This window comes from Cricetulus griseus, chromosome 5 (assembly GCF_003668045.3).
Source record: "Cricetulus griseus strain 17A/GY chromosome 5, alternate assembly CriGri-PICRH-1.0, whole genome shotgun sequence".
NCBI lineage: Eukaryota > Metazoa > Chordata > Mammalia > Rodentia > Cricetidae > Cricetulus > Cricetulus griseus.
In genome coordinates, this window is record NC_048598.1 from 124731896 (window position 1) to 124756233 (window position 24338).

A 24338-nucleotide genomic window follows, 5' to 3' on the forward strand; every position below is an offset into this window, starting at 1 on the left:
GACCTGATGAGAACAAGAGACTTACGAGATTGCCTTGAAAAGCCTCTGCAAAATGTGATTGGTCACCATTTTCTGGTGACCCGGGAATGGACCTGGACAGTCCATTATCCTGGCCAGTATTTAATTCAAGCTGTGTCTTAGTTAGGGTTTCTATTGCTGTGAAGAGACACCATGAACACAGCAACTCTTACAAAGGAAAGCATTTCATTGGGGCTGGCTCACAGTTTCAGAGGTTTAGTCCATTGTCATCATTGTGGGAAGCATGGAAGCATTCAGGCAGACATGTTGCTGGAGAAGGAGCTGATTGAGAGTTCTACATCTTGATCTGCAGGCAACAGGAAGTAAGTGAACTGTGTCCCACGCTAGGTGTAGCTTGAGCATATGACACCTCAAATCCCGCCTCCACGGTGACACACTTCCTCCAACAAGGCCACACCTCCTATAGTGCCACTCCCTATAGGTAAAGCATTCAAACAAACTAGTCTATGCCGGCCATACCTATTCAAATCACCATAACTTGCTTCAAATTTGGCTCAAAATTATGGTAGTAGTCTCATTCTTGCCCAGTGGGAAAAACATTTGATGCATTTCTTTTTCTTTTTGAAGAAGGGCAGAAGAGTGGGAGGGAGGGCCTGGGAGGAATGGGAAGCAAGTGTGATTGGAGTGCATTGCATAACATTCCCAAATATGCCAGGTGTTGGAGGCACAGGCCTTTAATCCCAGTACTCGGGAGACAGAAGCAGGCAGATCTTTGTGAGTTCAAGGCCAGCCTGGTCTCCAGAGCGAGTGCCAGGATAGGTTCCAAAGCTACACAGAGAAACCCTGTCTCGAAAAACCAAAAAAAAAAAAAAAAAAAAAAAAAAAAAAAAAAAAGAAAGAAAGAAAGAAAAAAGAAATTCCCAAATAATCAAAAAGTGAGGGGAGGAGTGCTTGGCTCCTCTCACGGAGAACCCAGGTTCAGTTGCCAGCACCCACATCAGAGGGTTCACAACCATCTGTAACTTCAGTTCTAGGGAATCTGAGCCCCTCTGACCTCCCTGGGCACCAGGCTAGCACGTGGTACACATACACACGAGCAAGATACATAAATATAATTTTAAAATAAATCTTAATAAATAAATCTCTTTTAAAAAAACCTGTTCTTTAAAAAATAAAATAATAAAATAAAGCAAAGCCCCAGGCTCAGTGGAGTTAGCTATATATCAAATCCGCAGCCTGCGGTCTGTCATTTGCTTATTTCATTTTTGCAATTACTAGAAACATACCCTTACTTGCCTTCTACAGATCTTAATCGTAATTTCTGGTGTTCAGATGTGAAGAGAGTATTATTACCTAACCAAAACTAGAGGATCCTCAAGTTTAAGAACAGAGTGGGCAGTCATCCTGCAGGGAATCAAAAGTGCCGCTTTTGGCTTCTGACCACTTCCAGGCAAGGCTCGGATTGCGGAGGCTGGCCCAGCGAAGTTGAGTGGGTGCAACATTTAAGGAGGCACATAGTCTCGGGGCCAGATCCTGTCCCTGCATGATTCGGAGGCATGCGCCTCCTTAAGATTTGCGCCTGCAACTACTAATTAGCTTTCCTGCAGTGGCGGCCCAGCGCGGGAGTGTGGGTTGTCTCAATTACCAGGCTCTTTGGCTGGAGGATGCCTGCTGTTTGCCTACTGGCTCAGCAGCCACTGGCCCTGGAAGCACCAGACTCACCCTGGGCTTTTCTAGTTGGAGCAGCCCGGTTGAAGGAACCACAGAGCGTGCGTTCAGCTTCATAGCTCTGCTGTTGACGCTGGTTGGAGCTGCCTTCACCCAGTAAACTGCTCCACCTAGCAACAGGCAGCCTCTCCCAAGGGTGGGGCTGGATCAGTAAGGAGCGCCGTCAGAACACTTACCTGCCAGCCTCAGGGTGCAGGTGGAAGGCCCAGCTGGACTTCCTGGCCGCCCCAAGCCAGTGAGAGCACCGGGAAGGGTAGAGCCCCTGGGCCAGAGGTTCCTTTGTAGCTTCTCAACCCTCCTCAGGGGACTGATCTTCAGCTGGTCTTAAAAGCCTCTGCCAGAGGAGAATTGGGGTGTTAGGGAATTTCTAGGTTCCCGGAGCCAGCTCGCCTTCAGGATCGCCTGGATTTTACTTTTTCTCTTCCTGAATAGTTTCCATCTAGGTTGTAAGAGAAATTTCTCAGAAGGAGGCTTACCTAATCTAGGACTCAGATCTTCCTGCTACTTTTCCACAAAGTAGGGCGGGGGCGGGGGGGGGGAGGTCGAACCTGCCGGCTGCGGTCCTGCAGGGTTGTGGCTTGGTGAATGGACAGAGCCTTAAAGAGGAAGCCCCCCTCCTTGTTTAAGGTGAGGCCCTTGGCCCTTGGCTCTCACAGCTCAGCCAGGGTCTCTTGTGCAGCACTCAAACTCCTTGTTCTAAACCACGGGGAGCCGGTGGTCTGCTAAGAGCCCTGAAGTTTGGAGTCCTGCAGAGCAGATGTGACCAGAGGCTTGCTCAGTGTCGAGCACCGGACACCACAGCCACTCTTTCCTGCCCTGCAGTTTCCCAGACACCCCCAGACCAAGGTTATGTTTCCCCCAGTCCCTTTACCCCACACAAAATAAACAAAAGGAAAAACCCAATTTCCAAGAATAACAATTAAGGAAGGGAGAAAAGGGAGGGAAATGGGCATGAGAGGCAAGGAGGGGCCCTTATCTCTCTCCTACAGGTCGGGTCCTGCCTGCTTACAGGGCTGAGTCATCATCCTGCTCCACCCAGAACCTTACAGTCCCCACAGGAATGGCTCTCTGAAGCCTGAGTTCTCTAAGGGGTAGGCAGAGTTGTTCCCACTGGCAAGAAGCAGGGAATCTGGGCTCTGGCCCTTGCAGATGGGTTGCTGAACATCTAGACTCTAGATTCTAGAAAGATTCGGTTTCCTGAAGCACCAGGGTAGAGGGGTCACCTGGGCTGGAGAGAGGACTGTGGCAAGTGACATTTGTCATGTCCACACTGATGACAAGGGCAAAGTCTGTGAACTGCTCATAGCACTTTATGCTTGGAGCTTCTGTCACAGTGTAAGTCTGTTAATGAATGAACGAAATATAGTGAGCATGAGCCCTGGCTGACTTACAGTGGGGGTCTATCTCTACAAACCCACTATAAACTGAAATTTGTTTAACCCTGGGCTGTCACAGCTCAGCAGGATGTTCCATTCCTTCCCTTCATGATGGCTGGGTGACTTGAGTGTTGTGGCTCACCGTATTGTCCCTATTGAAAGTGTGTGCAGCACTTGAGAGACTGAGGCAGGAGGATCTTGAGTTTGAGCCAGCCTGAGCATGTCTGATATCAGTTTGAACTACAGAGTGATCTTGTCTCAAAAAAAAAAAAAAAAAAAAAAAAAGGATTACATCATTAGTCTGGGAAAAGACAAAATTTAAAATAAAAAAATAAAAAATCTAAAATAAATCTCTATATTGAACTACTTTTGAACCGTTAATAGATTTGAAAAGGAGAAACATGGTTAAGTTGTGGGCTGGGAAGTATTCCTTCTGTAGCAAAACAACTTAATGGATGAACTTGAGCAGAGTCATGAATTAGGCAAAATTTCTTTTGTCTTTGCCTGCCTGTTTATTTTTTTTACCTTTTCTTTTTTCTTTTCTTTTTTTGTTTTTGTTTGTTTGTTTTTGTTTTTTGAGACAGGGTTTCTCTGTGTAGCTCTGACTGTCCTGGAACTCACTCTGTAGACCAGGCTAGGCTGGTCTTGAACTCAGAGACCTGCCTGCTTGTCTTTTGAGTGCTGGGACTAAAGGCACTTCTACCACTGCCCCAGATTATTTTTCCTTTCTTAATATGTCACTAAGTGGCATCCATCGTGTTTACACTGATGACTGACGAGGGTGAAGCCTGTGAATTGCTCATAGCCCTTGGTGCTTTGTACTTCTGACATGTTCAATACACATCTGCTGTTAATGAATGAAGGAAATGCTGGCGGAAGAGAGAATATGAACACTCCATGGTTTACAATGGGATGCTATTATTGTGTTGTTATTATTATTGTAGTGCTGGGGACCAAACCCAGGGCCCAACCTACACACCCTGCTCAAGCTTATGAATACTTTGGGGTGCACCATAGGCTCTAGGATGTCGTATCTCCGCCCCCCCCCCTTTTCCTGTGCTTGTTACATCCATCTGGGACTTCCCTGGCCCAGGCTTCTTCCAATTCTCAGTTGCTTCCAGGGGAAGTTGCTCAAGGAAGCTGGGGTTCATCCTGACAGATGGCACAGCCTATGCCTCTGGCTCATGAAGAAACCAGCAGTTTCCCAAAACTACTGTATTTGATGCTTGGTGTGGACACAGAGCTGCTGGTGGTGAGATCACATGTCTGAAAATCAGCTTGGTAATGAGTATGGAGGACTCATCACATGTCTAGAATCCCAGCACACAGGAGGCTGATGCAGGAGACTCTTAAATGCAAGACCAACCTGGCTTAGATAATGAGACCCTATCCCCCAGACAGACAAACACATTAGAAAAAAAGACAGCTAAACCAACCAATATGGAAATGATGACATGTTATGATACTGGCATAATGAAATTTTAATGTAACTATGGAAATCATCCTTTTAAATCATTTTAGTGATTTGTTAAGATGCATATTGACTATTGGAAGTAAAAAAAAAAAAAGAGTCAGGGTTCAAAGTTTTTAAATGGTGCAGCCTTGCTGGAGGAAGTGTCACCAGCCTTGAGACTTGTATGCTTCAGCTCACTTGCAGCTCCCCTTTCTGCTTTGTGCTTACAGTTAAGGACCAGATCTTTCTGCTTCCTTATTGCATTGCAACATAAATAAACTCTTATTCCTTTGGAACATAAATAAACTTTCTTCTATTCGTGGCCTTGGTCTTAGTATTTAATCGAAGCAATAGAAAAGTAACTAACACAGAGGGCTTCATTATTTAGCCCAGGCTGGCCTGTAGCTGACTATGTAGATCAGGCTATCCTCCAACTCACCAAATTCCTGCTTCCACCTCCAGAGTGCTAGAATTATAGGTATACCTCACCACACTGCCCTATAGGAACCGTATTTTTTATTTTTTAGATGTATTTATTTGTGTGTATCAGTGTTTTGCCTGCATGCACATATGTGTACCATGTGCAACGTCTAATGCCCATGGAAATCAGAAGAAGGCATTGGATCCTCTGGAACTGGAGTTACAGATAGTTATGAGCTAACCGTGTAGGTTCCGGGAACTGAACCTGGGTCATCTACAATAGCAACAAGTGCCCTTAACAGCTGAGCTGTCTACCTCCTCAGTCCCCAGGAACAGCAGTTTGAAGTCCTTTCTGGTTCTGTAGCCATTAATTCTGATGCTGGCCACTCCTGAGGGAGGTGCCCCTGTGTTTGCTAAGAGCTAGCCTTGCAATATACTGCTCTGTTAGTTTGGATTCTGGCCCTGGTTTGACACTATGTGGATAAAGACTTTAGACAAATTGTTTTGATTCTCTCTCTCTCTCTCTCTCTCTCTCTCTCTCTCTCTCTCTCTGTGTGTGTGTGTGTGTGTGTGTGTGTGTGTGTGTGTGTATTAGATGATTTCTAGGGGTAGATGGTCATTCTGACAAACTCATTAAGCCAGCGAGTTCCTTGTGAATAAGGCTGTGCTGTGTGTAAACAGAAGATTCTTATCCAAAGCCAGAGCAATGAGTCTAGTGGTAGAATTCACACCAGGCAGAGTCATCACACAAACACCTACCTAACAGCTTTCTCTACACACTAATACATGAAAGGTGTTACCTGCCCTTCAAAACAGAAAGGTGTTTGCCTGCAAGATGAAGACACATTCCTTTCTGAGTCTGGAGGTTCCTTCCTTGCCCTGCCTCCTCCCCAAGTCCAAGTCTTCATTGTCTGTTTATTTCTGTCCCCCTCCAGTCTCCTCCCTGTGGTTCAGCTGGGCTTATGTCATCGTGGTTCCCTGGTAGGTTGGTGGTGCAGTCACCACAGATTGGGGAAGACAGAGGAGGTGACTCATGCTGAAGGCCCAGTGAATCAGACAGGATGGGCCGGGGCAGGGGCTTCCCTCCACAGAACTACAGAAGCCTTCCTTTGATGTACTGGGGAGAAAGGACTAACCTTGCCCATTTCAGAGAACTCAGGGTGTCTAGACTTGTGAGCCAACCCTGAGCACGGAGGAAACAGAGGCAGGGGAATGAGTACACAAAGAAAAGGCAGTGTCCCCCGGCGTTGGTGGCACACGCCTTTAATCCCAGCACTTGGGAGGCAGAGGCAGGGGGACCTCTGTGAGTTCCAGGCCAGCTTGGTCTCCAGAGCGAGTGCCAGGATAGGCTCCAAAGCTACACAGAAAAACCCTGTCTCGAAAAACAAACAAAAAAAGAAAGAAAGAAAGGAAAGAAAGGAAGGAAGGAAGGAAAGGAAGGAAGGAAGGAAGGAAGGAAAGGAAGGAAGGAAGGAAGGAAGAAAGAAAGAAAGGAAGGAAGGAAGGAAGGAAGGAAGAAAGGAAGAAAGAAAGGAAGGAAGAAAGGAAGGAAGAAAGGAAGGAAGGAAGAAAAGGCAGTGTCTGAGCCTCCAAGGAGGAGCTGGCAGAGGCTGAGGATCAGACTTTCCCAGCCTTTCCTACCCTGGGTCTGAGTCCTGCTGGGGTTCAGAAGCAAGTGTGCTAAAAATGCCCTGGGGATGTGAGGCCTTCAGCAGGTGTTAATGGCTTGACACTTCAGTTTCCTGGAAAACATAAGTATTTGCCTCCTGGAGTTTGGATATTCCAAGTGAAACCTAGCACTACTATTGAGAAGGGAGTGGAAACCCTGTTTTGGATTCAAAATGTAGGAAGCTTTTGCCTGGTAACACAGTACCATGGCCTCTGCCAGGTCTCCTGGCTTTCACAATGAGGTGAAGGTATACGTCTGTTACAGACCCACAGACACCAGTGGGGGCACGGCCCGGTATAGGAACTCTAGGATGGATTGGGAGCCAGCTTGAAGGGAATCGCCCTCGTCTTTCCATAGCCAGCAGTTCCCTCTTCTTCTAGTCCAGGCGGTCTCATTCCTTCCAGGCACCCCAGGCCTTTCTCCTGCCTAGCACACTCTTCCCTCTGCAGAGTGAAGAAGAAATGTCAGGAATTCCAAGCCATTTAGCACAACCCATAGTTCCCTTTTGTTTCAGGTGCCAGATGGCGTAGTAGAACACTGCGATGATTCTCTTAGGATTTTTTTGTTCATCATCATCATAGACATTCATTTTTACTTTAAAATAGTGCATTAAAATATGACCTATAAGGATGAGTGAATTATTTTGCAAACTCTTTAAACTCACCACGAACTGCTAAAATCTTTGGCTCTCAGGTTTTTTTTTTTGTTTGTTTGTTTTTGTTTTTGTTTTTGTTTTCAGATGAGGATGGTGTGATGTGGAGTGTGTTTGGACACAGGATCCTGTAGACTGTGCCAGTCGCGTTAAACTTGTGATTCTCTTGCCCTCCTAGCCCAGTTCCACCCAGTGTTCACTCCCCTGCCTCTGTTTCCTCCGCGCTCAGGCATGGCTCACAAGTCTAGATACCCACCCGTCCAGGGCAATTTACTTGGGCGATTGATCACCGCGGGTCGCGCGGGGTGGGGCTGGCAGGCTGGGCACCTCGCGTGGGAAGGTCGGCGTAGAAGTCCCGACCCGGCCAGACTTCCTGCCCGCGGGGCCCGAGGCTCTGGCACTGGATACGCGCCAGGGGGCGTCGCTGGGCGGGAGCGGCTTCCTGGGCGCGGGCAGCACGGGCGGCGGATCGCGGGGACAGCTCACCTGGACCGACGACATGGAGGACGGCGTGCTCAAGGAGGGCTTCCTCGTGAAGAGGGTGAGTGCGCTCCGGCCTTGCGCCTGCGTGGCCTTGGGGACAGCGGAGCAGGAGGTGGCTGGACGCGCGGACGAGGCTGGCTCCCGCTGACCAGCCAGTCCCGCGGATCCGGCTTGGTTAGTGTGGTTCCGGGCTGGGTCTCTTAAATCAACTTACTAGGACTGAGGACGAGGCCAGGGGCAAAACCCCCGGTGAGTTAGCATGCTCAAGGCCCTGGGTTCAGTCCACAGCAACACACACACACCACATGCCTTAAAATATCCTAAGAGGTGTGGGGTGCAGGGTGGAGAGAGGATGGTTAAAGGGTACAGTTGGAAAGAAGGAATGACTTCTAACATTCTGTGGCAGAAGTTTAGATTGTGGTGGATTGCAATTAAAGAGTGTATTCTGAAATAGCTAAGAGGGTTTTGAATGCTTCCGAAGCAATAATAAATGTTTGAGGTGATGGATAGGCCGGTTACCCTGATGGGATCGTTGCAAACCATGCCTATGATTGACGTCACAATGTGTGTACAATGTATGAATATGCATAGTCATGTGTCCATTAAAACATAATAGTATGGTATTGAAATATAAAACACCTTGGATATGCTGTGTAGTTTACCCCCTCTCGTGTGTGTGTGTGTGTGTGTGTGTGTGTGTGTGTGTGTGTGTGTGTTGTGTGTGTGTGTGTGTGTGTGTGACCACTTAGCTGTCTGTCTTGTTTCATCCTTCATCGGTCCTGTAAGATTAGTGATTGGCACCAGAATGGTTGTTGCTATCACTTGTAGATGAGAAGATTGAGTATCAGTGAGATGGAATAGCTTGCCTACAGTAAGTAGTAGATGGGACATGCATCCCATCATTGGTCCTTTTTCCATTACCCCACGGTGAAGAAGTTAGGGACTCTGGGACTCCAGGGTATCTTGGATCAAGGGGGAAATGAAGGAAGGAACCTGCAAGAGAAAATTTTAGGGTTCGGCAGTATGACACTTCTAGTGTGCAGGAAACCTTGGGTTTGGTCCCTAACATCTAAAGACAAATTTAACATTGATGTCAACACTAACACTTATATTAGTATAATAGCAAAGCATACAGATTATAAATCTGACGCTGAGTCCTTTGGCTGTTCTGGGCTTACAGCCTTAGGAATTGGAGTAATGAAGGGTAAAGAGACTGTCTTCCTCATTGGCTCACCTGGTCACCAGGTCAGCCTGCTAGCCCTGCAGGCTCAAGTCCCTTTCATGTTCTGTTTACATATGCCTGCATTGTTTTGCACAGTGCGTGATACAGAGAGAATAGGTGTGCTTTGTTTAAAGTTGTAAGCGGGACGACTAGAAGGTGATGCCAGGTCAGTGGTCACACTGTGTCCAACTGTCCAGAATTCCATGCTCACTTTGTGTCTTCATCATTTAAATGATGAGATGGTTCATCCAGGTCACTACTGACTCCACTGTACTGCAGCCTGTGAGATGGCTGAGCTGGTGTGATGTGTGGTTGGCTGGTGATTGCAAGGCTGTGGTAAGGGCCGGTGAAGGAGCCGGATCACCTCTAGGTCAAATCCTTCAGATAGGGTTTTTGGGCCTCTGACTGTTTCTGGGGTTACCTACATGACTCCCACTACCACTACTATAGAGACAGGAGGGCTAGGCTCACCAGGACACAGAAGAGGATTGCCCTTGTCTTCTGGGAGGCCTGGTTTAGAATCCAGAGTCAGCACAGGGTGAGGCTGAGGTACCAGTGCCTCTTTCTAACCCGATCCTGAGGCAAGTGGAAGTCATATTTGTTCCTGCCCAGTGAGGAAGTTGGCCAAAGACTCCTACTATGATCACTGCCTGTAGCCACCGCCACGTAAATCCACTTTCCTCTCAAGTGGCAGCAGTAATCCATGTGCTCACCGGGGAAGTTACAGGGTCATGGTGGCACTGGGTGGTTTAGGAGGGTTCTCAGCTCTGGATGGGGAAGGCCTGAGCTGGGGAAGCAAGGGAGCAGAACAGCCATCTCCTGGTAGGCTTAGCGGGAGGCAAGCAGGGACATGATGGATTTGGCTCCTCATCCTGCCCAGACAAGAAAGAACCAAACTCTAGGCAAAACACAGGGTTCTTGTCAGGCCTGGCTCTCAGAGGAGAGGAGCAGCTGAGTCTGTGCGTGGGTGTGGGTGGGGCATGGGGGTGGGGGTGGAGGAATATATAGCTTTGTGGTGAGGAGAGTTGAGACAGGTGCTGCTGCCAAGCTTGGAGGCCTGGGGATACCAATGGTAGGACTCCAGGGCTTCATCTCAAGAACATACAGTCAAAGCTTTATCATCTTCTTTAAGACAGGCTCTTATGTAGTCTACTGTAGCCTCAAACTCTCTATGTATTTAAGGACGACCTTGAACTCTTTGATCTGTCTGTCTCCACCTCCCAAGTCCTGGGTTATAGGCATGCACCATCATGTCTAGTTTATTCAGTGCTAAGGGCTCCATCTAGCTAAGCAAGCCCTCCGCCAATTACTCTACACCCCAGCCCAACAAAATATTTTTATGCATGAAATATTCTAGAAGCCTGGTGTAGTGGCTCACATCTATATTTCAGCACTTGGGAGACTGAGGGAGGAGTATCCTTAGTTGGAGACTAGCCTAGGCTATATAGGGAGACTCTGTCTCAAATAAACAACACAACCAATCAGTCAGACACTTCTGGAAGCTACCTATCTGTCTCTTGAGATAAATGATTAATTAAATCATTGTTATACAGATGTAAAAAAAATGCTTGTGGTATTAAATATTTTCCACTTTTTTCTACTTCTCCCTCTTCTTTCTTTCTTTCTTTCTTTCTTTCTTTCTTCCTTCCTTCCTTCCTTCTTTCTTTCTTTCTTTCTTTCTTTCTTTCTTTCTTTCTTTTTTCTTTCTTTCTTTCTTTCCTTTTCTCCTCCTCCTCCTTCTTCTTTGGCAGGGTTCCCTGTGTAGCCCTGGATGTCCTGAAATTTGCTGTGTAGATCAGACTGGCCTGGAACTCACAGCGGTAGGCCTGCCTCTGCCTCCCAAGTGCTGGGATTAACAACTACCCTGCCTGGCTGTTTCCTCATCATTAGAGTTAAGGAGTACAGTATCCTTCTTAAAGAGTGTCACCAGCTGTTACAGTCTGTGCTTCTTTAGCACAGCCCTGAGGTGCTGGACCATCTCATGGGGCTCCTCCTTTCCCCTACAGGACCTGGCCTCTACCCCAATCAGTGGCTTACAGACAAGAGGCCTGAAGAGAGAGGCTTCTCCATCCATGGGGACCAGTGCCTACATGGAGGGCTGGGGGCTGGGTTTATTTGGATCTAGACTTACTTTGCCTGTGTGCACCGAGGCTTGTCTGTAGAGCAGGAACACGGGTGGTTTCCTGTGAGGTGTGAGATTATTCCAGAGCCTTCTGATGAGGCCCCCGCTCTAGTCTCACTGTTTCATTCACTTGTCCCTACATACTGAAGTCAGAACGGTTGTTTTGTTTAGCAGGGTCTCACGGATCTATCATACCCGTCACAGCTGTGATTACAGATTAGCGTGTCGATAAACCTGACCAGAGTGACTAATGATTGATTTACTGATTGTGTTTTGAGACAGTCTCTAACCCAGGCTGGCTTTGAACTCACTATGTAGCTTGAACTTCTGATCCTCCTTCCTCTACCCCTTCAGTACAGGTGTGTATCATCAGCTTACATGGTGCTGGGCACGAATAATAAAAACCCAGAAACCCTTATTAGAGTTCATGCTGAAGATCAGAAAAGCAAAGCAGCCAACCACAAGAGAGTTCTTACCTCTACCGAGGTGCAAACCAAAAGGGGCGATCCCGTCCTCACGTCCTCACTGTGACTGCAGACAGCCTGAGCTCCTGTCTCCTCCCCTCTTATATTCCTCTCTAATGCTGGGATTAAAGGTGTGTGCCTCCACTGCCTGGACTCTATGGCTGATTATTGTGGTTAGCTTTGCACTCTGATCTTCAGCCAAGCTTTATTTGTTAGATTATAAACAACATATCACCACATTGGACCGAGGACTTCATTCGTATTAGGCAAGGTTACATCCCCAGCTCTAGAGGGATCTTTTAAACCTAAGAGCCCAAACTTGTTATGCTTCTGCTTAAAATCCCTCATGGTCTCAATATCAAACTGTGACATAGAATGGGAAGCCTTTGCCTGGCGGGAACCCATCACTTCCCCATCCCTGCCCCACAGGACTCAGTGCCTGAGTTGTATAGATGCCATGCTCCTAAAGAGGAAGTGCTGCAATGGTTTTGGTGCTGGGACTCAAACCTCAGACCTCTCGAAGACTAGGCTAGGGCTCCACCACCAGGCTACAAGCCCAATAGTGATTTTTGTGCTCACTCTTGCCTGCATTCCTCATCTGATTAACCTAAATAGCTCACCAAGATTGTTTGCTTATTTGAATTTAAATTTATTTTACCATTATTAAAATGATACATCATTTTCTGGGTATTATAATATACATGTATAATCCCAGAACACTGAGATGCTGAGGCTGGAGGGTCATAAGTCCAAATCCAGCCTGGGCAAGACCCTGCTGTCCTTAAAAAACAAAAACAAAAACAAAACATTTTGGGAACTGCAATTCAATGGCAGAGTGCTTGCCTAGCATTTCTGGGGCTCTGGTTTGATTGCCACCACCACACACCCACAAAGAATCATTGATAATACTTTTTAGAATTTTATTATTAGGGGCTGGAGATATAATAAGGTCACAGAGTACTGACCTCATACACGTGATGCCTTGGATTCAGTCCCTATCTACATGCATATGCACACACATTAAATTTTCTTTTTAAAATTTTATTTATTTTTGGAGACAGGGACCTGGCTGGCCTTGGGACTCTTTATGTAAGCCAGGCTAGTTTTGAATTCACAGAGATCTGCCTGTCTGCTTCAGGGGTGCTGGGATTAAAGCTGTGAACTACCTTGCCTGGGGCAGGAGAATCATGAGTTCCAGGCCAGCCTGGGTCAAGTAGTTAGACCTTGTCTAAACCCACACATATATGTATACACACACACACACACACACACACACACACACACACACACACACATACATGCATACCCTGTCAAAATGCATACATACATTTGTGAATACATGCATACTGACAGACACAGTAAAGGGGGGAAGACTGGAAGGAAACACCAGATGTTAGCGATGGCTGTCTTTGCTAAAAAAGTTACAGGTGAGTGATTTTTCTTTATAGCTTGCAGTTTCTCTCAAGCTTTATGAACTGGTTCTGGGATATATAACTCAGAGGTAAAACACTCATCTCACATGCCAGAGGGCCTGGGTTTGATCTCTACCACTGGCAAAGGCCAATAGGAAATAAAAGGTCAAGGCCAAAGGCCTTTGTTTCCAACTCAGAAGAGTTGAGCAAAGGAGAGGCGGACAAAACGTCTGCTCCTCCTTCACTGTACATTGTCTCTCTGCCCACACTGCTTGCCGAAGCCTGGGCTTCCTCTCCCTAGTGCAGTGTCCTCCCTCTGCCTCACCTCACTGTAGGTGACAGTAAGCCACGCCTGTTAGAGGCTGGTTACAGGTGTGCCTGACCACGCCACTGACTTCAATCAAGTTGAGGATTTCAACCTAGATCTTCAATCAAGCAAATCCCATCTAACATGGACTGGATATAATCCGTTAGAGACTTTCACTATACTAACATTTTCTTCCCACTGGACCCCACAAGGCTACCATCGTCCCATTTCAGCAGGAAGTAACTTGGAGGATGCTATGCCCCCGTCCCCCATTATTGTCTATTAGGGTAGTGTAAGCCTAGTTAGGAATGACCTTCCTATTGTTTAGGGTTGGGAATGGAAGGAGGTGTTCACGTTTGGACACCTCTTTCAGATGACTTTAGGGTTTAGGTGGAATAGACATGGTTAGGATGTACAATAGCAGATTTCTTGTATTTCATCTTTATGATTGTTAATTTTGGATACTTTACACTGTTAAGTTTTAATCCTCTTTTATACTAAAAGGGGAATTGTAGGGGACAGTAAGCCACTCCTGTTAGAGGCTGGTTACAAGTGTGCCTGACCACGCCTGTTAAGGCGTGATCAAGGTGAGGTCAGGATGGGCTCTTAAGGGACCACAGAGCGCATGGAAGCCCCTTCTCCTTCCCCTTCTCCCTGGCCTCGCTGCTTGCGTGCCCCTGGCACTCTCTGGCTTGTGTTTGGCTGGTATTTATCTGAATAAAGGTATCTTGAATCTACAAGCTTTTTCCATCACCTCACCACCACCCTTTCCCATCTGTCTGTCTGTCCATAGGGACACATTGTCCACAACTGGAAGGCACGATGGTTTATCCTTCGGCAGAACACACTCCTGTATTACAAGCTAGAGGGAGGCCGGCGAGTGACCCCACCCAAGGGAAGAATACTCCTCGATGGCTGCACCATTACTTGCCCCTGCCTGGAGTATGAAAACCGGCCGGTATGTGAGCATCCTGATGCCTGGTCCTCTGTTCTAGCCACCTTGCCCCTTTGTTATCAGTGAATGATTTGGGTTCAAATCCTGACTGCCTCATAAACTCGGGCAAATAGTTAAACCTCTCTCAGCTCTCATTTGTCAGTTACAAAAATCAGGATAAAGCAATTATGTTACACATGTGATGATGCTGGTTGAGAAAGTGATGATTTGTTAAAAACAAACAAACAAACAAACAAAAAAAACACCTAGTGTTCTAGGAGGCAGACACTAATTCACAACAAAACCAGAAACTAAAAACTAGCAGAAGAGACCACAGGAAGACACCAGATGTCAGCAATGGCTGTCTCTTAGACAGAAGCACGGGTGAGGTTTTTCTTTATCTTTTGCTGTTTCCTTCAAGATTTATGTCCATAATTAGGGGACATAAAATGTGAGAAAATATGCTGTCTTGGGGTTCATTATGATGACTTACAACCCTTGAGGGGTGGGTATATGTTTCAGAAGTAGGGGTGGCAGCTTTGACCCTACATCAAAAAAATATGTCGGGGTCCAGGTGTGGTGGCTAATCCCAGCACTTGGAAGACAGAGCAGGCTCTCGGGAGTTCAAGACCAGCCTTGTCTATATGATGAGTCCCAGGCTAGCCAGGGCTGCTAATGTACCCCTTCTATAATAAAAAAAAAAAGAGAGAGAGAGAAAGAAACTAATGGGGCCAAGAGGTGGCTTAGCTGTTAAAAACATTTACTGTTCTTGCAGTAATTTGCTTCCTAGCCTTCATATCAGACAGCGCACAACAGCTGACGCTCCAGTACCTATGACTACAGTTCCAGGAGATCTAGTGACCTCTGGCCTCTAAAGGCACCTATGTGCATGTGGTACACACACACACACACACACACACACACACACACACACACACACACGAGAGAGAGAGAGAGAGAGAGAGAGAGAGAGAGAGAGAGAGAGAGGTTGAGAATGTAGTGTAGCTCAGTGGTAGAGCTCTTGTCCAGTGGGTTCTATTTATCAGCAACACATGGCCATTGCAAACATTTAGAGTCCCAGATAATAGTGTAAATATGAGCTGCAGAGGAGGGCACCACTATGGTTTGTCTAGGGCAAGTACAGCCTCAGGAATAGGGATCCTGGGGGTGAAGGCCTGCCGATGGGGCTGGAAGGGAATGCTCACCAAGCTGAGTCCTCTGTGTCAGTAGCTGCTCACAATCCTTGCATTCATGGATTGCTAGCAGTGCAGTACTTCTCTCTCCACCTAGTCCTGGAGCAGGCTGTTCCATCCTGGGTGGATTTCTCTGAGAATGCTGACCAAGGGCTGAGCATGTGGCAGAGGGCAAACCTTTTGGGAAGGAGTTGAAACAGGGTCACATGTAGAGTGAGTGGATGACTTGGTGAGGTTTGAACTAGAGACAGGGATGGGAGGGGCTTTGTTAGCAGTCCTGTAGGGGTACATGGTAGTGACTTGTTGTTATAGGTAGAGACTGGAGCTCAGCGAGGTTCCTGGGGCGACCTAACCTTTCTAGCTAAGTGGCAGAGCTGAGGTTTGTGTTCAGCTCCATCTGACCAAGCTTGGGAAGTCCCCTCTTCAGAGAGGGGCTGTGATAGGAGGTGGGGCTATGGCTCTGGAAGGATGAGTTAGAGCCACAGTGCTGGGAAGTACTGCATTAATCTGTGCAGAAGGGAAAGATTGCTTTAGGAGGCCAGGAGCTCCTTGTCTTGGATCTATCCAAATCAATCTTTACAGCCCCACCTGCTGAGTGTGGGCAGGGTTGGGCCCTAGGCATCCCTGGATACATGGTCTCCAGGATCCTCCCTGGCCCTCTCATTCCTACTGCCAGCATCCCTTGGCCAGTTCTCCCCTAAGTATTAGTCTGTCTGGTTGTCTCTTCTCACAGCTCCTCATTAAGCTGAAGACCCGAACTTCCACTGAGTACTTCCTGGAGGCTTGTTCTCGAGAGGAGAGGGATTCCTGGGCCTTTGAGATAACAGGAGCTATCCACTCAGGGCAGCCGGGGAAGGTCCAGCAACTCCACATACAGAAAAACTCCTTCAAGTTGCCCCCACACATCAGCCTGCAGTGAGTGTTCCACCTGCCTGCCCCTGACTCTGTCTGGCCTCCCTGCTGCCTCTCCTGTCCATTTAGTGGGGAGGCAGACCTTTTGGTACAACACTGGCTTGGCTATTCCACATTTGTGCTTCAGGGCCAGTGGTTTTCTCTGTCCTGGTTTTGCTGTGTTGACTCCTGGAACTTGCCTTGTTTAGTTCCTCTCTCCTATATAACCTTTCAGGGCCTCTACCAAGTCTTAATACCTCAGCAAATGAAGTAGAGACCCCCATTCCATTTTAGGCAGAGTCCTTAGACAGGTCTCATCAGCAGTTTGGTGGCTGGAAATGGCTGTTTTATTGTTTGGAGGGATTCCTCATTCAACCATCTAAGAAATCATTGAGTAGATAACAAAAATGTACAATGATTATGTGTCAATTTTGAAAAGGAAAAAGAGATGGTTATTGAGTGCCTATTGAATGTCATTCATTGTGCCAGCTATTCAGCAGAGGTAAGCCTAGGGACATACATAGATAGAGAAGGTCTCTCATTGGTGGCAGCAGTTGTCACATCAGGCAGAGAGAAGGCCAGTCAGTGGTAATGGTAATATTGTGCCACCGAGGTGACAGGTGTTTCCATCATGGACATGCCCCATGGCCTCTCAGGCAGCTGAACTGTTACGGCCATCATAACTGGGATGCGAGTCCATCCCTGAACTCATACAATTCCACATCAGCTTCTGAAGTCCAGTGTGCACACTATTTGTGGGTGCACATAGCCGCTAAGCCAGGGCAAGTGCAGGGAGGAACAGCCTAAGGTAGGTTCAAAAAGGAAATCTATGGAGGAGGAGCTGGAGGAGTTCAGACAACACGTAGCAGTTCCCAGGGAGCCGTGAGGGTTCCTGCACATTCTGGGTTTTAAGCAGTCACAATTGTTTAGCTTTATGTCAATAGTAGCCCAGTGTAGAAATATTCGACCACTTAGACCATCAAGAAGAATAACATCTGAAAGCCATGCATATTGGATTTTGATTTATAACAAAAGCCTGTTTCTGTGGTATGTGTCATATCATCTGCCCTTTGCTTTATATCATGATTTATATCATGATTCTTGGACCCTCCCTGTAGCAGACAGTATGACCAGGGTCCTTTCTTTGCCTTTCTCCTGTGTAGTCGAATTGTGGACAAGATGCATGACAGCAGCAGTGGAATCCGGCCGTGTCCCAACATGGAGCAGGGAAGCACCTACAAAAAGACCTTCCTGGGTGAGCCTGTCTGCCCATGGCCAGGTTGGAGACCTGGGACATAGTGACTGGAGCTCATCCAATTGCTTAAGCAGATTATAATGGGGACTGAGCTGCTGGCTAAGAAATGGGATAGCGTGTGAGGGTCACCTGTGGGTACAGCTACAGCTCTGAGCATTGGATGTGACCATCAGGCTGCTCTTAGGTAGAACCTGAGACTTCTTAGGCGGTCAAGGTCAAGTTGATCAAGCCCTATGAGTAGGCTAGGGTATAGCTAACCATTGGTCTGACAGGCGCCTGTCTTTGTGCTGACTCAGGCTCCTCCTTGGTGGACTGGCTCATCTCCAGCAGCTTTGCAGCCAGCCGTCTGGAAGGAGTGACCCTGGCCTCCATGCTTATGGAAGAGAACTTCCTCAGGCCAGTTGGGGTCCGGAGCATGGGAGCTATTCGTGCCGGGGATCTGGTTGAGCAGTTTCTGGATGACTCCACAGCCCTGTACACTTTCGTAAGTTAGAGGTTGGGCTCTTCTAGGGGAGAGGGCTGGAAGTAGCAAGGGTAGGAGTTGTGAGTCTGGAGCCATAGGGAAGGTCCAGGGTTGGGGAACAGTTCCATCCTGAGGGGACAAGGGGCATCTGTGTTGAGGAATTCTCTTTGTCTTTGCAGCCTCCTTGGCGTGGGCCTGGGTTCCTTTGTAACGAGTCCTTGCCTTCCCCTTCCCACTTCCCACTAGGCTGAAAGCTACAAGAAGAAGGTAAGCTCCAAGGAGGAGATCAGTCTCAGCACCATGGAGTTAAGTGGCGTAGTGGTGAAACAAGGCTACCTATCCAAGCAGGTATGTCTGCTTTTGAGGAGGACATGTATAGCTGTCACCCTTGAAGGAGGCAGGGATGAGCCCAGAGGGAGGCAGGAGCTGAGGATGCTGGAGTACATTCTTGATTAGTGGGAGCCACAGAAACAGGACCTCCCCTCCCCAGGCACAAGAGGCAAGTCAAAGACCGGCGCATGCTCATTCTCACATACATGAACCAAGAATTGTTTTGAAAAAATATACACACAAGTAATTGTCACATTAAAAAGCAACTTCTATATTATTGTCCAGTTTCACCTGCCTGGTGAACATAAGGAACCATCTGCTCTTTTTACCATAGAAGCAATAGTCTATCTCAAGGGTCCTGCTTCCAAAGAAAAAAAAAAAAAAAGCCGGGCGTTGGTGGCACATGCCTTTAATCCCAGCACTCGGGAGGCAGAGGCAGATGGATCTCTGTGAGTTCAAGACCAGCCTGGTCTACAAGAGCTAGTTCCAGGACAGCCTCCAAAGCCACAGAGAAACCCTGTCTTGAAAAACAAACAAAACAAAACAAAACAAAACAAGGGTCCTGCTGCTACTGGGCCTGACAGGGTCCCTAACTGAGGGAAGAACTGAGGTCCACAGGAGTGGACGAAGGGATGAGAGAGATTCTAGGTGCAGGTTTGTGATCTCGGGTGTGAGTTCAGAGAGTTTCTTTCACACTCTGCAACACACAGAGATCAATACCTATTTAGACTTTACCATATACTGTATCATAGACTGTAATTGATCTTTTTTTTTTTTTCTTTTTTTTGGTTTTTCAAGACAGGGTTTCTCTGTGTAGCTTTGGAGCCTGTCCTAGAACTTGCATTATAGATCAGGCTGGCCTCAAACTCACAGAGATCCACCTGCCTCTGCCTCCCTACTACTGGGATTAAAGGCGAGTGCCACTACCACCCAATAATTGATCCTTTTTCTGATATAGAATATTACATTGATTCCTCTGATATAGAATGTTACATTTGATTTCCAAATAATAAAATGCACAAATATACATGTATCTGTAGGGTTGATTTTGGACCAAGTTGACCCTTAAAATGTTGGTGACCTTGTGTGCAATGTGATTTGTGAGCTGCTGATCTAGTTGAGGCTTGTTCTGTCCTCCTCCTTTAAAATTAATTAAAAATTTTTAGTATTTAAAGAAGATTTTTGTGTATATGGGTATTTTGTCTGTGTGTATGTGTGTGCAGTTCTTACAGAGACCAGAGAGGGAATCGGATCTTCTGGAACTAGTATTACAGACAGTTGTGAGCCACCATGTGAGTGCTGGGAACTGAACCTGGATTCTCTTCAAGAGCAGCAAATGCTCTTAACTGATGAGGCATCTCTCCAACCCCTGTGCCTTTTTGATGTTCAGTGCTGAGAATTGAATTCAGGGTCTTGTGCTTACTTGGCTAACACTACCACTGAGCTCCGGCCTCAGCTCCTTAGTCCGTTCATTCCTGAATGTTGGGGTAATGTGCCCCCTTTCTTTCAGTGCTAACTTTTAGTTCTCTGTCAACTAGTGTGGCATTTTTGCTGAGGTGCCTCTAAACAGGGATCGTGTCACTGTAATCCTTGAGTTTCCTTCAAACTGTCCTTAGAATGTGGTCCCACTAGAGTAGGCTGGCTGGTTGGGGTTTTGTTTGATGGATGCATGAAAATGGGAAGGGAATGTAGAGCTTGAGCCCTTTCCTTCCTATAGGGGCACAAGAGGAAAAACTGGAAGGTGCGCCGATTTGTTCTGAGGAGGGACCCAGCTTTCCTGCATTACTATGACCCTTCCAAAGTGAGTGACCCATGTCCCTTGGGGGTGTGCTGCTTCCATAGTCTCAAGCAGAGTGGGCAGCTGCTGTGTGTCCTGTTCCACATCCCACCGAGATTCCTTGCAGGCAGTACTGCTCTGTCATAGAGTTGTCTGCTCGGTGCATGGTCTTCTGTGCCCACATCCGCAGACCTTCATTATTTTCAGAAAGAGCACCTTTTACTTTCCCCAAAGCCTGTTTTGTGGGCAAAGGGAGAGACAGAGACTCCTAAGTGGTGCTCACAGCCTCTTCACCCTTTTCATCCAATGGGCCTACAAATTTTGCCCCCCTCAACTTGTTTTTACCTTTGAAAATTTTCTTCTTATTGTATTTAATTTACACATTCCTTTTTGAGTCAGGAATTGCTGTTCCTCATTTCTGATAAATATCACCTCATGCTGAGTTAATCTAATTCTAATCAAAAGAAAAATGGCTCTCTAGTTGGGGTGTTCAGCCTTGCCTTTGATATGGGTTTCAGTTAGGACCCCTTAGCCTCATGGAGGGACCCTTGTTCTCTGCCAAGCACAATGAGGGGCTAAGCCTAGGAAGAGGGATAGAATGAGAGCTGACTGAGGGATCAAACCTTTGGGCCTCCGGAAGGCACCCATCAACCTCTCTATGGGTTCTAGTGGTATTGCTACCATGGCTGTCTCAAATCCTTTTTAATTTTATTTTTAAAGACTGCATGTCTCTTATTAACTATGTAGCCAAGGATGAACTTGAATGCTGGGATTACAGGCATGCGCCATCATCCCAGATTGAACCCAAAACTCTGTGTAGGCTAAGCAAGCATGCTAACCACCCCCCTACATCCCCAGCTACACAAATTCTTTTTGAAACTTGGAAAATATCAACAAATGAATAAGCATGTTTTACATTTAACTCTCAATGTAGCATCAACCATTTTGTGCCCTTTATGAGTCCAGGGCCTTTTGCGATTTGCCCTTTACCCTTCCTATTGGTGGGCTATATCTATCCCAGTACCCAATACCTGCTTCTCAAGGCCAGTTCAATCTCCCCTGAGACTGCCTGCTGTAGATGCCTGCAGGGCTGGGCCCCTTCTTGATGTTTCCCTCTGCTGTCTAAGTCAACAGTTCTGCCTTGTTATTTAACTGCTTTAGTTTTGTTTGCTGGAGTCACCATTTAGTATTGATTATTAACAGAAGGGACTGAGGCTCCTGAAGTGTAAAGTTGCTCTTTAACCATCCAGATACCATAAACCAGTCTTGTTCCATGCCAAGCACATAGAAACTTACACAACAATGTTCAATGTGCAGGAATGCCCATCATAACCATATATTGTTGGCAAAGGTTAAGGAAGCCAGTGCATGTTTCTGGTAGAATGTGGGATGAGACTGTTCAACTCTACCAGACCTGGTAACACCGCCATGAAACAGGCCCAAACTGCCTCATTGGCACAAGTTACTTGGGCAAATGATGGCCAGGTACAGCCACATCTATTAGACAATTATAAGTGGCTTTAGAAGTGGCCTGGTAGGTCAGTTAAAGGCGGGGGGGGGGGTGGGGGGTGGGGTTGTCTTCTTTTTGTGTATGTTCATGGACTTACTAATCAGTCTCTTCCTCCATAGGAAGAGAACAGGCCAGTAGGTGGGTTTTCTCTTCGTGGGTCCCTTGTGTCTGCTCTGGAGGATAATGGTGTTCCTACTGGTAAGGTGCAACTTCAGCTCTGGCTTAAAGATCTCCGGGGCCTCCATCTGCATGCATTAATGCCCCTTGGGGCTCAGGGTGGGGCATGCCTGAGCTCTGATCAAGTGGGCCTTTCCTTAATGAGCCAGTGATGGAATTCTTGAAGTCCGCTTTAAAAACAAAGGAAAATGCTATATGGGATGTTTTTGTGTTTTAAGAATAAAACTGAATATTCCTTACTTATATTCTCTTAGTTTCTATGCTGATGGTCCACAAGCTTCCACCTAAGTTACAGCTAAGGGCTAGTGTTTTCATGTTAATGACATGCTTTCATTTCCTATTCAATTTTACAATTCCCAGCTATAGTAGGAAGGTAGCATCACTTCTATCTTGCAGATGTAGAAATTGAGACTCAAAATCAATTCAAAGCAAACATCAAATTCTGTGCCTCTTTTAACAGGGGATTTTTTTGATGTGAATGACTGTAGGTCTATGGGTAGCACAGGGACAGGCAATCAAGCAAGCTGCAAATGTCCAGAATAACCACTGGTAGGCCTTATGGCTGTAGGGAGTTGAAATACTCCAGTGTTTTTTGTCTTAGTTGATGCTTAGCTTCAAGCTGGAAGCTGTCATTGTTATTCAATCCTTTTTCCTCCTGTGTAGGAGTCAAAGGGAATGTCCAAGGAAATCTCTTCAAAGTGATTACGAAGGACGACACACACTATTATATCCAGGCCAGCAGCAAGGCTGAGAGAGCAGAGTGGATTGAAGCTATCAAGAAGCTAACATGACCTAAGGGAACAGGACCTGGGCCCTCATTCTCATCAACTGATATAGATGGGATTTCATGGAGAACTGGAGTACAAGACAGACGTTGGACTTGGATATGGCTCAATGGTGGAGGACCTGTCTGGGCAATCCTGAGGCCCCGGGTTCAATTATCAGAAAAGACTTTAAAGTTGTCCATTTTGTACTGCTTTGGAGTGAGACTACTCAAGATGGTTCCTCAGATCACAGTGGTGGAGAGATTTACTTGTCTTCTAACCACCGATTTGAAAAGCTGGGACGGCTGTTAGGTGGCATCGTCTTGACTTTTGCTCTTCAGGACAGAAATCTGTGTCTTGTTGGGCGTTGGTGGTGCACACCTTTAATACCAGCACTGAAGAGGCAGAGACAGGTGGATCTCTGTGAGTTCAAGGCCAGCCTGGTCTACAGAGTTCCTGGACAGGGCTACACAAACTCTGTCTTGAGAAACCACACCCACCTGTGTCTTTGGGGACCATGGTAGTATCTCTTTGTTGGAACACTAATTTGGGCTTTGCTATATTATATTACTCTAGTCTTAAGACAGCTCTGAGTGATTTCAACAATTCACATCTTTGGAATTAATAAAGATTGGCATTTGTCTCTATTTCTTGTACAGTTTTATGGTCCTCACATGTTTACTCCCTGTAAGGCCCTATGTATTACAGAAACTGGTTATGGGAAAACCTCAAGCAACCTGTCACTAGGATGACGTATCTCATTTTAAAGTGGTGATGCTGGCAAACTTTTGACTGTTCAGAAGATATTTTGCTTTGCAGAGTAGGACAGCAAATATCACAAGCTGCAGAGGTCATAGATCTTTTTTTTTTTGGAACAGATTTTTAAAAATTTTATTTTTTTATAGTGTTCTGTCTGCATACATGCCTGAAGACAAGAGGGTGCCAGATCTCATTAAAGATGGTTGTGAGCCACGATGTGGTTGCTGGGAACTGAACTCAAGACCTCTGGAAGAATAACCAGTGCTCGTAACTGCTGAGCCATTTCTCCAGCCCCATAGATATTCTTGAAGAAATTTGTTACAGATATTTTTTAAAAAGGCAGAAATACAGCTTTTCTATACAAAATGAACATTTAGAAAGATGTGGAGGAGACCTCTAAACGACAAAGATACAAATGGCAAAAGTTAAATCAAAGCCTAAGACTGGCCTAAAAATGAACATTAACTGAAATAAGTAGAAACTTCCCCATTTGGAAGATTAACCTAAAGTGAAAAGTCTGTATCATACAATGTTTTTTATAAACATTTTTATTAAGTTTATACAGTGACCTGGCACAAGTTATGGCCAGCATTCTTGCCAAGGACAATGGCATGGACTTTGATAAAATACATAACTTACATTTACGGGGAATGGATATTTCTAAAGTGCCTAAGTAAAAACTTCTCTTAAAATAGATTTCCTCTTAATGTCTGGAATGCCAGACCCTGAATAGTCAGGAATCCCAAGAGCATATTCCTTACTTTGCAATAGACTGCCTTTTCAGGCACCATTTCTTTCGTTTGGCATCTTTCCAGGTTTAATGTACCCAGAATTACTTTTAGGACATTGCTAGGTGCTTATCTGAATTAAGCTGCATTTGGTTTGATAGCTTCCTGCTTCCAAATTGACATAGCCATACCTTCCATGGCTAAGGGCGAGACAAAGATTCTCAAGGGTTCTAAAGCAGGTATCACCAGTTTCAGACAAAGCACTGAAGC

The 24338-nt window shown here is 46.4% G+C and overlaps 1 protein-coding gene and 1 long non-coding RNA gene across 2 annotated transcripts; one reads left to right on the forward strand and one right to left on the reverse strand.

Moving 5' to 3' along the window:
* Nucleotides 1-217: 217 nt before the first annotated feature.
* LOC118238876 lies at nt 218-2689 on the reverse strand. The gene is made up of 3 exons (XR_004770245.1): nt 2256-2689; nt 1884-2146; nt 218-454 (listed from the first exon to the last, which is right to left on the reverse strand). It is a non-coding gene; the product is annotated as an uncharacterized LOC118238876 (long non-coding RNA).
* Nucleotides 2690-6458: 3769 nt separating this feature from the next.
* On the forward strand, nt 6459-23419 carry Plek2 (pleckstrin 2). The gene is made up of 9 exons (XM_027418351.2): nt 6459-7818; nt 14081-14245; nt 16148-16329; nt 17469-17560; nt 17857-18044; nt 18270-18371; nt 20071-20154; nt 21760-21838; nt 22481-23419. Exons 1-9 carry the CDS (start codon nt 7777-7779, stop codon nt 22606-22608), a joined length of 1062 nt encoding a protein of 353 aa, XP_027274152.1. The 5' UTR covers nt 6459-7776; the 3' UTR covers nt 22609-23419.
* The last annotated feature ends 919 nt before the right edge of the window (nt 23420-24338 follow it).